Here is a 16,936-nt window from a genome sequence, read left to right as displayed (position 1 = left end):
CAGCCCAGGAAACTGAGGCCGAGATAGACCAGGGTGAATCAGCAGAGGTCTCTCAGCTGGTGGGTGGCAGAGCCTAGACTAGAACCCAAATTTCTTGACCTCTCTGGTCCAGTGCCCGTTTCCCAACACCGCTCTGTGAGAATCAGATTTAGGCAGGGCCAAATAAGTAAAACTGAGGATTCGGGACTTAAAAGTCGAGAGCCCTGAATCTGAGTTCCCTTCTCTGCTCCGAACCTACCAGGTGACATGGGCAAGAAGCACCTGCTCCCGGGGACTTTACCTGGGAGCCCCACAGGGATCTAACACCCTTCCCAGCACCTGCCCTCCACCTCTGGGGTGAAAGGGGCGGTATGAGGGGACCGCCGCCGCCTAGGCACTGTGCCTCAACCATTCCACAGGCAGCCTGAGAACCCGCATTGCAGAGTCCAGCCCTGGAGGTCATCTGTTCCAGGCATAAGCCCCCCACCCCACCCCGCGCGCCCCCCCCCCCGTCGGCACAGGGTAAACCCACCGCCTCACTGCACACACACCAAGCGCACTCACGTCTCCACACAGGCACGCCCCACCCTGTGCTTTCGTGGCTACCGGCACCCACCCCGTCGTTCCCAAACTCCCACACCCGCCCGGCCACCCGCCTTCGCTCGTGCCCAGCTGCGCGCTGCCAGCGCCGGACCTCACGACGGTGCCCCAGCCCAGGCGTCAGTTGCCGGCGAAGGGAGCGCCCCCCCCCCCGCCCGGCGGGCCCCGCCCCCGGCCCCGCCCCTGGCCCCGCCCCCGCCGGGGCCCGGCCCCTGGGCCGGCCGGGAGGATGTGAGCTCACTCCCGCCTCCCCGCTGCCGGCGCCGGCAGGAAGCGTCCTCCCGAAGTCAGCCAACCGGCCGGCCGGGGTGTCAGCGGCGCGCCGGACCCCGTCCCTCCCGGCGCCACACGCAGGAGCCGCTTTCCGGATGGGTACGGAATGAAGGCGGGCGGCGGGGCCGAGGCAGCGCCACGCTCCTAGACGCCGAGCCGCCCGGGGCCCCGCGGGTTGCGGGCACAGCGCGGGCGCGCACGCGCACGCCCACCCCCGCCGCGCTTCCGGCCGGGCCACGTGATCGCGCGCGCACGTGTTCCGGCCCCTCGGCGCGGCGGGTCGGAACCTCCTCCCGGTCCCGCCCGGCCGCTGCCCACCTAGACCTGCGGCAGGCCGGCCGGGGAGCGGCGAAGACGCGGCGCCCGCCGAGTCGGGCGGAGCAGCGGGCGCGGTGGGCTGGCAGCGGCTTCGCCATGAACCCCAGGGGCCTGTTCCAGGACTTCAACCCGAGTAAGTTCCTCATCTACGCCAGCCTGCTGCTCTTCTCGGTGCTGCTGCCCCTGCGCCTGGACGGCATCATCCAGTGGAGCTACTGGGCCGTCTTCGCCCCCATATGGCTGTGGAAGCTGCTGGTCATCGCTGGCGCCTCGGTGGGCGCGGCCGTTTGGGCCCGCAACCCTCGGTACCGCACCGAGGGGGAGGCCTGCGTGGAGTTCAAAGCCATGTTGATCGCGGTGGCCATCCACCTGCTGCTGCTCATGTTCGAAGTCCTGGTCTGCGACAGGGTGGAGAGGGGGACCCACTTCTGGCTGCTCGTCTTCATGCCACTTTTCTTCGTATCCCCAGTGTCCGTGGCCGCCTGCGTCTGGGGCTTCCGACACGATAGGTCGCTAGAGCTGGAGATCCTGTGCTCTGTCAACATCCTGCAGTTCATCTTCATCGCCCTGAGGCTGGACAGGATTATCCACTGGCCGTGGCTGGTGGTGTTCGTGCCCCTGTGGATTCTCATGTCGTTCCTCTGCCTAGTCGTCCTCTATTACATCGTCTGGTCCCTCCTGTTCCTGCGCTCCTTGGATGTGGTCGCGGAACAGCGGAGGACGCATGTGACCATGGCCGTCAGCTGGATAACGATTGTCGTGCCCCTGCTTACTTTTGAGGTTCTGCTGGTTCACAGATTAGATGGCCACAATACATTCTCTTACATCTCCATATTTGTCCCCCTTTGGCTTTCGTTAATAACTTTAATGGCCACGACGTTTAGGCGAAAAGGAGGCAACCATTGGTGGTTTGGTATTCGCAGAGATTTCTGTCAGTTTCTGCTTGAAATTTTCCCATTTTTAAGAGAATATGGGAACATTTCCTATGATCTACATCATGAAGAAAGTGAAGATGCTGAAGAAATCTCAGTCCCAGATGCTCCTAAAATTGCTCCGATGTTTGGAAAGAAGGCCAGGGTAGTTATAACCCAGAGTCCTGGGAAATATGTTCCCCCGCCTCCCAAGTTAAATATTGATATGCCGGATTAAACTCTTCTGGAGAGCACCCGTCTGTGGATCGGGAACCGTTTACACACGCAAAATCCACCTTACTTTTGCCTCTGTGTTCGTCCATCCCAAACTTGGAACTGAAAATAGGCCCCAAACACCATCATCTCATGCCTTGTTTGAGATTGATGCCTGTCAGTCACTCATCAGTATGCACCATAGATGTAGGAGGTTATTTTTAATACATGGCTCTGTGTATGTGTGCATATGCGTGTGTGCGTGTGGGGTGTGTGTGGTGTGTACGTGTGAGAGAACTTGCATTCCAGGCTAGTGTTTAAAAGCTAGCTTGGGAGGAGTCAGTTGAATAATGGGTCCTCAAATGAAATGAATACACAGCTGGGTTTTGTTCTGTTTTGTTTTTAATGATACCATGACTATCGAAAGTATTGTTTCAGAGTATTTTTATACACTGCTAGTCTATAGTTGTATTTCAGATTGTACCTGTTGGTACATAATAGCAAATGTAAAGAATTCTCTTTCCCTTCACTTGTTTATAAGCCTTAGAGTTGTTTTTAGTGTTCCTCCTGTTAAAATAGTTTTTCTTTGGGCTTTGCTGATACTGGTCTTTAATATCATAAAAGGTGACTTTTTCTAATGAAATGAATCCATGCATATATGATATTTATATGAATATTTTAGCAATGTATTTTGTTGAATTCTAGTTCTGTGCATTACAATGTATTACGTGACAGTATTTTTTTGTTTCTATGTGAAGATATATGTCTATTGCAGCTGTCCTTAAAGATCGCTTAAAACATTAATATGTACCCGGTATAGGATCTTCTCAAAGTACCAGGCATGAATAGAGCGATCAAAAATCCCATGGCTCTTAATAGTCAGGAGTTAGATGACTCAGTCTACACGGTTTTAAGGTCTCTCTGAGTAGAGGGAGGAGCCACCATCCTTTGGGAACAGGTGACATGCTCCGGTGTGATACCAGGCCATAAAGCGATACTGTTAATTTAGCACCTTCTAATTTTCCAGCACAGGTAGTAACCTCTCTTCAGGAACAACCAAAATAAGCAACAAGTGATTTGTTCATTGCTAAGAGTCTTAAAATATTACTTGGCGATAATAAAAAAAAATGTTACTTGTCATCAGAATGCTGGAAAGAGTAGCCTTAACCAAAACACGGCCAACAGGATCAGGTATTATTTTGAGGTCCAAACGTTTTGATCTGTCAGCAATAGGGCAAGAAGAGATTATTTTTAAAGTAAGTACTGGGTACCTATTTAGGTACTAGTGGTACACCAGGGAATCCGAAAAGCAAAAACCAGATTCTGGGAGAATAATGTTCTTCTGACTGAGAACAAATAAATACTTTCAAAAGGAGATTGAAATAGAAAAGGGTAGTGATATTATTACTGGAGAAAAGGAAGGGAGTCCATTTTTATCATTAGCAACTTAGGAAAAATGATCTAAATTGCTAGCCAAGTAATTGCAAGTCAATAACTTGATTTACCCAGTGAGGGGCCATGCCAGCAACAGAAGCTAGTCCTGGGAGCCTGGCTCCCTGAAAGCCTGAGGACGCCACAGGTCAGTTCAGTCCCCTGGACTGTGCCAAGCTCTATCGCTGTCTCTCTCACACACACACGCAAGCACTCCCCGTTTACACCAGCCCTCAGAATGTGGGAAGCAGCTCTGGGTAGCAGTAACATTTCGTCAACAGGGATTCATTCGTTTCTCAAATATTTATTGAGGACCTACTCTGAGCCAGCCATGATTCAAATGCCATCCCTCCCCACACTCACGAAGTACACAATCAAAAGGGACCGCGAGAAGATAGGGCTCATCACAGCAGCCTCCCTGTGGGAGGGAACAAGCCAAGAGCGGGATATGCAAAATGCCACCCGGAACTTCAGGCCCCTCTTAGTTTTCAGGAGCCTAGAGCCCCTGATCTCGCCTCCACTCTCAGACAATATCCCAAAGACATTGACTTGCACTTGAGTTGAGATTCAGGAGTGGAGGAGCAGGTTGCTGGAGGAATCCAGGGTAGGGCTTGGGGGATCCCAGCCCCTCTTGCCTACAGTTTCAGGCTAGGGGCTTCTCGACATGGGGTGCAGTCCCTCCTCACCACGATGGGTCCTTCCCACGCTCACCCGGCCCCCCCAGCTTTAGAGAGCCAGGGTCTGAAAGTGATCAGCTTTCTCCCCCAGGTGGGCCATCCCCTGTCGTGCTGGCCTCAAAAGCATTAGATAAAAACAGTGGGAGTGACAAGTTGAGGAATGTCAGTCTGTAAAACAATCTCTCTGCTGTGCCTGGGGACTTACCAATTGCCTTTTGTAACGCAGTCTATCCACAGTATGTGTCAAGCTCTGTAACTGCAGTTTCTCCTGAAGGATGATGTATTCGCTTTTGCTTAGAAATCTCCACGGCTTCCGAGTACAGACGCCTGCTCCCCGGGCTACAAGTCCGCTGCGGGGGTGACGGTGCCGGCCCAGGGTCTGATGCGGGTATCGGCTCCACAGCGCGCCCCGGATTCTGTCCTGGGTCCCCGGCAAAGGAATAATATTTCCTGGGGCACGTTCTTCTTTCCCCTGGCAGAAGCACACGAGGCCAGGCCAACCCCCCGCCAGCACCACATGGCCCCTGCCCCCCCGTGGTGTATGTTGGGGGTACAGGTTCCGTGGTGGCCGAAGCACAAAGCCAAGCCAGGCCCTCGGCAGGGTGGGCCAGCACACGCCCAGGGAACCACAACAGGCTGCACTGATGTCGCAACATAGTTTTAAAGACTGGAAAGGAATCACAACATCTGTAGTAGATCGTGAATGATTTTCCTCTGCTGTTTTACAAACATCCTGTGATTTTCAAAAGTTCATTGTTTCTAATAAAAATGAGCGAATCTGTTTGGAGAGGGGGCGACAAGGCATTTGAGGGGAGACGAGGAAGACCCTGCGCCTAGACCCCTCTGCAAACTAGGGCGAGGCCCTGGAGGCTCCACCCAGGACGGTTCTGCAACCTCGCTGTCCGCTGTCCTCGGAGGACGGCCCTGGGGCGGTTTCTGCAGGATGCTTTGGAAGTGGCCAGGCGGGAGGTGCTGGGAAGAAGCAGGGTCTAGAGGGGCCTTGGCCGCACACGAGATAGAAGAGGCGGGCCCTCCCATCTGCCTGCTCCTGGGTTTGGGGTGGCAAAAGGCGACAGGCCGGACTCCACACGGAACTGTCAGGAGCAAAGGGTAGTTCCGCGCTGACCGGAGGCCTGGGATCCAGTGGGTGCACAGGGGTCAAGGGAGATTATGCTGCCCCAAACCCAGGCCGGGGTGCATCACGGGACACACTTGGCCACCTGACACTGCCACCAGCATAGTACATGCCACCAGCACCCCCCCCCCACCCGACCCTCTGCCACAAGGAATCCTCGGCTGTCTCTGCGGGAGGGAGATGATTGCTTTCCTCTCCTTCAGAGACTCTCTGGCCCCCTTAGCTTTAGTAGGAGGGAGGCCTCTGCCAGAACCCATTCAGTAGAGGGTTCGCCCAAAAAGGAAGGGCGCTCAGATGCTGGGTCACCAAGGATGTGGACCAAAGTGCACCAATCCCTGGGCGGTCCGACGTACACCCTCCCCCATGCTTACTACCGGCCCCATCTAGCCCGCTCCGCCTGTGCCCCCAGCAAGGCAGGGGCTCCTTCCCCAGGGGAAAGAGAGGTGATCCCCGACCCCGATCCCGATCGCTGGCTGCTTCACCCATCACTTCATCCAGCCCACAATCCAGCATCCTTGGAGGTGTCTCGCCCCCCTCTGGTTTGTCATGTTCCCATCTATTCTAGAAGGTGTGGATTGAAGTTAACGACCATGGCAGGGTCCCCTCCTTTGCCAACCGCACCTCTGGGAGAAGCCCATTCTCCTGTCTCCCACCAAGCGGCCACAGACGGGGTGCAGGAACAGACCCGGGAGGGCAGTTGCCTTCCTTCTGAGCAGCCAGACTGGAAAAGTTTGCAAAATGCAAAATCAGTATCACTCCTCTGCTCAGCCACTTTTTTTTTTTTTGGTCTGGGAAAATACGGTTATTTTTCATTAAAGGAAGTTAACATAATGGATTTATTGTTTTTACGTGAGTTGATATTTTTAAAAGCTACTGGCTTTAATTTCTTCTATGCTAAATGTTGATATAACCCACTTAAACCAAAGCTCCTTGGGGTCCTCGACCATTTTTAAGAGTGTGAAAGGGGGTCTGTGACCACAGACTTTGAGAACAGCCGCCCTATGTTACAGTGGGGGAAAGAGAGGAACGAAAATTAAAACTGGGTGAAATACATTAAAATCGGTATGACATAGCATGGTTGCGAAATAACAGACACTGTCCTTTTAAAAAAAAAAAAATTTTAGAGAGAGAGAATCTCAAGCAGACTCCACGCTGAGCGCAGAGCCCGTTGCGGGGCTCAATCTCACATCCCTGAGATCCCGACCTGAACAGAAATTGAGAGTCACACTTAACAAACTGGGCCACCACCCAGGAGCCCCCAGATGCCGTCCTTTCTGCAACAGATCACAGGATGGCTTCTCCCCTCTGCGACTCTCCACACTCCCTTTGTCCTCTGCAGGCCCCTGGTTTAGTTGGGTTACTTAGCGCAGTGTGGTAATTCACGTTCGCCCCTGCAGGGCCAGAGCCCTTTGCCGGTCCTGCTGGTGGCTTTCATTTCACTAGAACTAAGAGGAGCCTAGGGGACCGCCCGGATTCTGGCCACAAGCCTCTCTCCATTTTGTGGCAGCGACGCCATTTGCCCTCGACAGTCCTTCCAAAGGGCAGTTGTGTTGGCTAGGGTGCTTGATCCTGACCTCCAGGAGGAAATGGGGATGGACGGGTTCACAGGCCACCTTCTGTCTGCGTTTGCAGGATGTCCTGTTTGTTCAACAGCTAGCGGAAGGGCAGGGCAGGGGAAGTGGGTTTTGAAGCCTTTCTCCACCGCAGCTCAGCTCTCTGCTCCCCACAGCCCCTGCCTCCTCCCTCCCCTGTGTCTGTGTGTCCTGCCTCTCCCCCTGCACCAGGCCTCAGCCACAGCCGCCGCCCCCCCCCCCCCACACCTGGGGCCTGGAGCTCTCTCCTGGGACATGAGCAACACTCCTGTGCAGAATCTTGGGCCCCACGTCCGTCCCAGCTCTTGCCCCCCAAACCCCTACCCCTGCCCTCCTGGACAGGTGCCTCCCCCGTCCCTCCTGGACAGGTGCCTCCTCCGTCCCTCCCACGAGCGACGCCAGCCCTCCTTCCTCTTCTCCAAGCCATGGCCCGCCTCCCCTTGGCCCGAGCCACTCCTGGAGCTGGAACGTGACCAGCCACATGCAGCCAAAGTTCCACTCCTTGCAGCCGCCCTGTCATTTTGACCTTGCCCTTCCAGGCTTTAACCAGGGACACTGAGTAGGGTGGGAAGTTCAAAGACTTGCCCACCAGCCTGAGACCTTTCCAGGAAGCCAGCCCCCACCTTCCTCCCCCACGCGCATTGGGTAACCAGCGGACAATGAGAACAAAGTCTGGGCCCCCTACTCTTGGTGGCAGTTGCCCCAGGCCAGTGCCGATGTCCCTCCGGGACCGCCCCTGCCCTGCCCCTCAGGCTGCCCTGTCCCCCACTTCCCACTGGGCAGCATGTTTAATGACATGTCGGCAGGGAGGGGGGCTTTGCTGTCCTGATCATTTGAACATTGCTTAAGCCTCCTTTCTCTACTCAACGCCTGGCTTGTCCTTCTCTCAGTCCACCTCCGCTTAGCCTCCCGCTCTGTCCTTGGTCCCTGACAGATTCTCGTCCCTTTGCACAAGACACCTGGGCCTGGCCTCCTGGCTCACCTTGAGGACCAAGCCAGGCTCTGCCCAGTCCTGGGGTGCTCACTGTGACTCACAGGAACCCTAACAACATTAGGCACACACCCAGGAGCTGGGAGATCAGGGCCGTGGCCACCTTGGCCCAGGCCCAGTCCTCAGGAGTCCAAACAGGGCCAGAATGTCCTGTCTGGGATTGTCTCTGATGGCCACTGTCCTCCCAGGAGGCTTCAGGCAGAAGTCATGAGTGGGGAGAAGAAGCCCCGCCTGGGATGCCCCTGAGGCCCTGTCTACCCATACACCCCCATGGAGGACCCTTAGCCGGGGGGAAAGGGCCATTTCAGAGCAGGCCATGGGGGCCATCTGGTGGCCTGGGCCAGCCGCACGGGTCCATGGGAGGGAGAGGCCCAGAAAGGAAGAAAGTGCAGGCTCCACCCTGAGGAGGACAGCATGCTCCCTCATCCCAAAGGTCAAGCAACAGTTGGCCACAGCCAAAAACACAGTCTTAGCTCAGGCTGCCATAACAAAACACCATAAACTGGATGGCCTAACACGGATGTATTTCTTGTAGTTCTGGAGGCTGGAAGTCCAAGGCCAGGGAGCCAGCATGATCAGATTCTGGTGAGGACTCTCTTCGTAGCTTGTAGATGGCTACCTTCTTGCTGTGTCCTCACATGGCAGAGAGAGAGAGGAAGTAAGTCCTTCCTGTCTCTTCCTATAAGGACACTACCCTCATGACCTCATCAGAGCCTAATAACCTAATAAAGACCCCATCTCCAAATATTGTCACATTGGGAGGTAGGGCTTCAGTGTATGAGTTTGGGGGGTGGGGGACATGATTCACTCCATAGCTCACACTAAGCCCAAAAGGCCTAAAGGCAGGGGACCAAGCCCAACATTCACTCAGCTCACATTTCCTGAGCACCTACTGTGTACCAAGTGCAGTGTGCTCACCACAAACAAGACATGGCCAGTCACCCAAGGCCTGAGCGTGTCCAGGTGAGTGTCACCAGTGCGCAGCAGGGCCTCGGGAGGGCAGGCCCCAGGAGAGGGGAGTGGGGCAGTGCTGGAGCGTGAATGGGGCCTGCCCACTGCAGACATGGAGGTTTCATAGCTCAGGCTGGCCCAGGACCATGGAGGAAAGGAGGAAAGCTCTGTCAGGATGCCCTGGCGAGAATTAATAGTGACTTAAACAGTCAGGGACATCACAAGAAATCCCGAGGCGGAATGAGCCGTGACCCAGATGCCCTGCTCCACATTGCATCAAGGAAGGCTGGCCTTCCATCTTAGTGCGGTGCCATTCACACCCTCAACTCTGGGGGACATCTGCCCCCATGGTCACCAGGCACAACTGCAGGTGTCACAGTCATGTGAAGTGACGGTCATCTGAGAGGACTGGTGGTTCCCCTGGATCTCTCTTTTTATCAGAATGGAGAGTGTCCCCCAAAGTCCCAAGACCCTTCCTTCCTTCCTTCCTTCCGTTCTTTCTTCCTTCCGGTCCCCTTTCAGCATTTCTCTCCCTGGCATTGGGAATGGGGGTGAGGTGAGAGCAGTCTCACCTCACCTGCCCTGCTTGCCCTACCGTGATCGGGGCCCTTCCGCTACCCAGAATCCCTGGGCATCATCTGCTCCCAGAGCACTGAGGGGGCAAGCGCCCACCTGACAAAGCAGCCCCCCACTGCTGGCCCCTTCTCTGCGAGTTCACATCTCACCTGAGGGCCCCTGCAGGTGGGACACCTTCACCCGAGAAACACTTCTATGAGGGGAAACTTCAGGGCCCCAGGGTGCCCTCCGGCAGAGCTAGTTTGAGTCAGGAGATCTGTCTTCAAATCCTACCCGGGTAAGATCAGCCCTAATTATTGAGCTAGTGAGGGGGACAGGCAGGGCTCTGTGTGACCAAGGAAGGTTGTCAGGGGCTGGATTCCAGCTTGTCTGCTGCGGCTGGTGGTGCAGCACCTACAGATCATTCAGTTGGCCAGAAAGATGGAGGAGGTGCCCTCCGAGTTCTTCCTCTGCCGTGTTATCATTCGTGCTGATGCTAATTTTGCTGATGCTGGCCGCCCCCAGAATCCGGCCCAACGTGCAGTCCTCATCTCTGGCACACTCTGCTTGGGGCCACCGAAGGTCTGCCGCTGATGATAAAATTCTCTCTCTTCCTTCACGTCTTAGCCTCGGCACCACCTCCTCCAGGAAGCTTTCCCGGACCCCCTTGCCCAACTGACTCTGCCGCAGGAACACGATCCCCATCAGTTCCTACATCTGACTCCTTCCAGAGCAGCGATCTCCTCAGGGGCCGAACTAGTCATCCCTGGATCTCTGAGAGGCCCCGCATGTTGTCAGTTTGAGAATAAATCGGACCTAGAGGGCTTTATGCTATATGAAATAAGTCAGAGAAAGACAAACAGCACATGACCTCGCTTATAGGCGGGATCTAAAAACAAAACAAAACAAAACAAAAGCCACGGAAACCGAACCCACAGATACGGAGAACAGATTGGTAGTTGCCGGATGTTGGGGGCGTGGGGTGGGGTTGAGTGAAATGGGTGAAGAGGATAGAAATGGACAAACTTCCAGTCATAAAATAAATAAGGTATGGCCACCGGGATGTGATGCAAAACACAAAACCAAAGCACACAAGAATAAGCAGGTGAGGGGCGCCTGGGTGGCTCAGTCCTTAAGCGTCTGCCTTCGGCTCAGGTCATGATCCCAGGGTCCTGGGATCGAGTCCCAAGTCAGGCTCCCTGCTCAGTGGGGAGCCTGCTTCTCCCTCTCCCTCTGCCTGCCACTCCCCCTGCTTGTGCTCTGTCTGCCAAATAAATAAATAAAATCTTTTAAAATATATATAATAAAGATTTATTTATTTGAGAGAGAGGGGTGGGAAGGGGTGGAGGGAGAGAATCTCAAGCAGACTCCTTGCTGAGCATGGAACCCAACGTGGGGCTCAACCCCACGACCCTGAGATCATGACCTGAGCTGAAACCAAGAGTTGATCGCTTAACCGACTGAGCCACCCAGGCACCCCAGAAAATTCCCTATTTTAAGCTCAAGTAAAGAATTGACGTTTTTTAGCTCTTTGTCGTCTTGGGTGTTGGTGTTTCCTGTTTCTAACAAGAAGAAAGTTATTATCCTACGTAACTATGAATCCCAAGAGAGGACTGACTCTATGGCTCATTGGTTCAGTTGCTTAATGATATCATCCAGGACGTATGCCTTTACATCTGTCACTGCTTTCCTGGTGGTTTCATCCTTCAGCCTAGTGAGCAAGATGGCCACAGCAAGTCCAGAGAAATGAAAGACAGCATCTTATCCTTTGGCTTTCCAGCAGGTTTCTCCTTCTACATCAATGGCCTGAATTAGGCGACATATCCACTTTTTTAAAGATTTTATTTATTTTTGCGAGAGACAGAGACACACACACACAGCGCGAGAGTGAGCATGAGCGGGGGTGGGGAAGGGGCAGAGGGAGAAACAGACTCCCCGCTGAGCAGGGAGCCCAATGTGGGGCTCGATCCCAGGACCCTGAGATCATGACCTGAGCCAGGCAGACACTTAACCAACTGAGCCACCCAGGCGCCCTCTTTTATTTTTTAATTGTGGTAAAATATATAGAACAAAATTTGCCAGTTTTACCATTTTTAAGTATTCAATTCAGTGGCATTCATTATATTCAGACAGTTGTGCAACCATCAATTCTATCCATTTCCAAAACCTTTTCATTGTCCCAAACACAAACTCTGCAGTCATCAAGCAACAACTCCCCGTTCTCTTCTCTCCACAACTCCCCACAACCCTTCATTCTACTTCCTGTCTCTATGAATTTACCAATTCTAGATATTTCAGATAAGTGGAATCACAGAATAGGTATCCTTTTGCGCCTGGCTTATTTCATTTAGCATGATTTCAGGGTTCATCCATGTTGTGGCTTCTGTCAGAATTTCACTCCTTTTTTTGTGGCCGAATAATAGTCCATCGTATAGATAGACCACATTTGTCTGGCCATGTATGCTGATGAACATTTGGGCTGTGTCCACCTTTTAGCTATTGTGAATAATGTTGCAACAGAAGCAACACTCAGGATCTCTTCCAGTCCTTGTTTTCAATGTTTTTGAGTATATACCCAGAAGAGAAATTGCTAGATCATATGATAATTCTCTTTAGCTTTTTGAGGCAATGCCAAACTATTTACCACAATATCTGTACCATTTCACATTCCCACAAGCAATGTATAAGGCTTCCAATTTCTCCACATCCTTATCAACATTTATTTTTTTTTATGATAGCTATCCCAGTAGATGGCATCTTATTGTGGTTTTGATTGCTTCCCTAATGACAAGTATATTGAGCAACTCTTCGTATGCTTATTGGACATTGGTGTATTTTCTTTGGAGAAATGTCTATTCAAGTCCTTTGTCCATTTTCTAATTGGGTTGTTCATCCTGTTTTGCTGAATTTTAGCTCTTCATACATTCTGGATATTAATTCCTTATTAGGTATGTGATTTGCAAATATTTTCTCCCATTCTCTGGGTTGTCTTTCCAATCTGTTGATAATATCCTTTGATTCATAAAAGTTCTTAATTTTGATGAAGTTTAATTTATCCATTTTCCTTTTGTTGCTCATGTTTTTGGAATCATATCTAAAACTCCATTGCAAAATCCAGGGTTATGAAAATATATACCTAAGTTTTCTTTTAGGAGTTGTATAGTTTAGTTCTTATATTTAGGTCACTGAATCACTTGAGTTAATTTTTGTGTACACCATGAGCTAGAGATCCAAAATCATTCTTTTGCAAGTGGAAATTCAGTTGTCCCAGCATCATTAAAGAGACTGCCCCTTCCCTATTGAATGGTCTTGGCATCCTTACCAAATATCAATTGGTCAGGGCACCTGGGTGGCTCAGTCGGTTGAGCATCTGCCTTCGGCTCGGGTCACGATCAGCCTGGTTCTCCCTCTCCCTCTGTCCTCTCCCCCCGCCCCCGCTTGTACTCTCTTTCTCTGTCAAAGAAGTAAATAAAATCTAAAGATTTCATAATCTTTCATAAGAGATATTGGTCTGTAACTGTCTTTTATCAATTGGTCATAGATATATGGGTTTATTTCTGGACTCCCATTTCTATTTGATTGGTCTACATGTCTAGCCTTAGGCCAGTACCACACTATTTGATTACTGCAGCTTTGTAGTAGGTATTAAAGCCAGTTAAGTGTGAATCCTATGACTTTGTCCTTTTTTTTCAAGATTGTTTTGGCTACTCAAGGTCCCTTGAAATTCCTTATGAATTTGAGAACAGACTTTTCCATTTCCACAAGAAAGGCTGCTGGGCTCTTGTTAGGGATTGCATTGAATTTGTAGATCTTTTGGGGTGATTTTGACATTTTAACAATTTTGTCTCCTTACCCATGAACATATCTTTCCACTTATTTAGGTCTTCTTTATCATTCAACAATTTTTGTTTTCAGTGTAGAAATTTTTATTCTTCTTGGTTAAATCTATTCCTAGTTATTTTATTCTTTTAGATGTTATTGTAAATAGAATTGTCTTAATATCTTTTGGGGGGATTGCTTCTGCAAGTGTACAGAACCACAGTGCATTTTGTGTGTTGAGCTTGTACCCCGCCACTTTGCAGAATTCGCTTATTAGCTCTAGTAGCTTTCTTGTGGATAGTTTGGGATTTTCTATATATGGGATTATGTCCTTTTGCAAATAGAGATAGTTTCACTTCTTCCAATTCAATTTGGATGCCTTTCATTTCTTTTTCTTATCTAATTTCTCGGGCTAGGATTTTCAATATGTGTTAGGTAGCAGTAGTGAAACGGGCATCTTTATCCTGCTCCTGATCTCAGAAGGAAATCTTTCAGTGCCTTACCATTCAGTACAGTGTTAGCTGTGGTCGTTTCCTATATGGCCTTTAACACGTTGGGGCAATTCCCTTGAACTTCCAGTTTTCTGAGTGTTTTTATCATGAAAGGATGTTAGAGTTTGTCAGATGCTTTTCTGTGTTGATGGAGATGGTCATGGTTTTTTCTTTCATTCTATTAATGTGTTGCATTACATTGATTTGGTGGGGGGGCTGAACCCTCTTGCACTCCTGGGATAAAACCCACCTGATCATGGTGTATAATCCTTTAATATGCTGTTGGATTCAGTTGATTAGTATTTTGATGAGGATTTTTGCAGCTATGTTCATAAGAGATATTGGTCTGTAACTGTCTTTTCTTGTGATATCTTTATCTGGGGCAATGGGGAAGGGAGCGCCAAAACTCTGAGCAGAACCAAGAAGGCGATTCCAGAATATCTGGAGGCAGGACTGTCTGCCTCATCGGGTCAGCATGGCCTCGGAGACCACTTGGGAGGGCATTGGTGGTGTGGAATCTCTGCGGACAGGACTGTTGTGGAGGATGCTCATTCCTGTGTCCTGAACACCTGATAGAGAGCCTGGTACATAGTAGATGCTCCATTTGATGAACAAAGTTGGAGAAGTTCAGAATACATCCAGTATGATTCTATTTATATGAGGTTCAAAAGATGGCAAATCTAAACTCTGCTGTTCAGGGATGCATAGACTGTGTTACCTTTGGGCATGTGGAAGGGGCTGGGACCTAGGATTGCCGAAGTTCTATTTCTTGACTGCGGTGTTGCAGCGCCCCCCTGTGGTCACCGAAGACATCACGGCCCTGTGGTTGCAGGGATTTCCCTGGTTGGGGGCAGCCTGCCGGCAGGGGCCAGCCGGTCCTGACAGCCCTCTAAGCATCTCTGGGCTTCTGCTCTGCCCCGAGCAACAGTTGCTGTGATTGCTGAGAGAGGCTCTGTGCCGGTCAGTATACTCACCCCAGCTTCCAGGCTCTGCAGTCAGATTCAGAGACTGGCATGGCAGTGCTGAAAGGAGCTGCCTTTGCAGCTCATAACCCAAGCCCATCTTCAGATACTTCTTAAGATCAGAAGCCCAGCATCTAGCCTTCAGGGGGAAATGAGTGAGGTGCATAAGATGTAAAACGTAAGGAGGCACTTCCTTGCCAGTGTGTGGGCGCTTCTGTGATCCTAGGAGTAAGCACCTCCTTAATGGTATGCTGTAGGCACCCCACTCACCTCACCCTAAACCCAGCCCTGCTCAGAAGTCAGAGAATACTGCAAAACCACGTGCATTCACTTTGATGCTAAGCTGCAAATGGGTTAGCTCTGAGTGAGTTTCACGGAGGCAGGGCTCTCCACTCTGTCCCAGGGATGGAACCGGTGGGGAGGGCCAGTTAGACTGCAGGCAGCTCTCAGATGACAGGAAGTGTCAAGGCAGAGGTGAACGGGCTCAAGACATAAGCCCTCAACACTCTGATTGGGAAAAGAGCAAACAGACGGTTCCAAAGCTAGCTCAAATGAACCAGGTCTTCCTAAGGACCTGGGCCTGTGTTCTGGTTCTGCGAGATAGAGCCGGGTTCATATCCTGTGACAAGTGTACCATCTATGGCCCAGACACACTGCTTACCACCACCCCCAACACACACACGCACATCCAGACATCGCTAATAGGATACTTACTCATTGGTTTCTTAGTGATAGCCCTCATGGGGAGGCTGTGAACTGAAGGAAGGAATCCACACACGGCAGTGAGCGCTGACCTTCCCAGACCAAGTTACTGGAGGGAAGCACAGTGCTTCTCGGGAAGAGCTCAGAGGCGGGAAGAACAGCTCATGAGTCTGGGGAAGTGCAGGTGGGCCAGGGTTTCACAAAGCAGGCCAAGCTCTCACCCTTGAGGCTCTGTGAGATAGCTTTATGTGATGTACAACAGATAGACCACTTTTCCTTTTAATAATTGTATTTCCTGCACATTAGCGAAACTATAACCAGCCCGTCACAACTGTGATTTACATTTCAGGATAAGGCTGTGTAAAAGCAAGTTGATAAAAACAATAATGTTAAAGTAAGTCCTGGGCGCCTGGGTAGCTCAGTCAGTGAAGCGTCTGCCTTCGGCTCAGGTCATAATCCCAGAGTCCTGGGATCGAGTCCCGTGTGGGGCTTCCTGCTTGGCGGGGAGTCTGCTTCTCCCTTACCGCTCACCCCATTCGTGCTCTCTCAAATAAATAAATTTAAAAAATAAAATAAGTACTAAGTAACACAGATGTGGCACCCCTGCAGCCTGTGAATACTGTGGGTGACAAGTTGTCCTGAGACACCTGGGCCTTTCCTGCTGTTAGCACTGGAAGTCCCACATCCCAGGAACCCTCTTAGTCCCAGGCAAACCAGGACAACTGGTGACCTGTGGTGTGAATGCCTGAGGTGTGCGACGTGCTGGTTTCAGGCATTCAAGTCACATAGACTTGTTTCAACTCCTTGTCCAACACCCGGCAGGACTTAAGGACCGGTTGGACATGGGAGGGGAGAGAGAGGAACCAAGGGCAAGGAAATAACTCACCGCGACCAGGATCACGCAGCAGCAGCAGTTAGGGCATGTGTCGGGGTGGGGGCTTGGGCAGAACACTTCCAGTCTGGCTTACCATATGCTGAGCCTGAGGGGCTTGTGTAATAGCCATACGGAGCCAGGAGGGGGCGCAGGTGGAGATCTGGGTTGGAGACAGGGACTTGGGGGGCATCAGCAGGCAGATGGATTCCGGTATTAACTCGCTGAACCCTCACCACCTTCACCACACCATAAGGCAGGCACTAGTCTCACCCCGAGGTACCAGCACAAGGCGGAAAGGCTGATGGACAGGGCTCCAGCAGGGTGTATTTTTATACTTACATTTATAACTCAACATTTGGCCTATAGTACTGTGCCTGTGACCATTCTAGGCTGAGAACTGCATGCCTTCAGGCCTTGGTTAAGCAAGCATCTGTTGAGCTTGTACTGCTGACCAGTGCTGCA

At 51.4% G+C, this 16,936-nt stretch overlaps 1 protein-coding gene across 1 annotated transcript; it reads left to right on the top strand.

Moving 5' to 3' along the window:
• Nucleotides 1–834: 834 nt before the first annotated feature.
• Nucleotides 835–5,189, top strand: TMEM185B (transmembrane protein 185B). Its single transcript, XM_028101332.2, has one exon. The coding sequence runs from the start codon at nucleotides 1,267–1,269 to the stop codon at nucleotides 2,317–2,319; it is 1,053 nt and encodes a 350-aa protein (XP_027957133.1). The 5' UTR covers nucleotides 835–1,266; the 3' UTR covers nucleotides 2,320–5,189.
• Nucleotides 5,190–16,936: the final 11,747 nt, after the last annotated feature.

The sequence above is a fragment of the Eumetopias jubatus genome, unplaced genomic scaffold (assembly GCF_037043125.1).
Source record: "Eumetopias jubatus isolate StellerSeaLion01/CBP00866 unplaced genomic scaffold, mEumJub1_p1.0 scaffold_3, whole genome shotgun sequence".
In the NCBI taxonomy this organism is placed as follows: Eukaryota; Metazoa; Chordata; class Mammalia; order Carnivora; family Otariidae; genus Eumetopias; species Eumetopias jubatus.
The sequence above is the reverse complement of the archived record's forward strand: the minus strand, read 5'-3'. Positions and strand labels throughout refer to the sequence as shown.

Bases quoted from the DNA above. Each gene is read 5' to 3' on its own strand.
- TMEM185B (XM_028101332.2), top strand. From the start codon at position 1,267: ATGAACCCCAGGGGCCTGTTCCAGGACTTCAACCCGAGTAAGTTCCTC.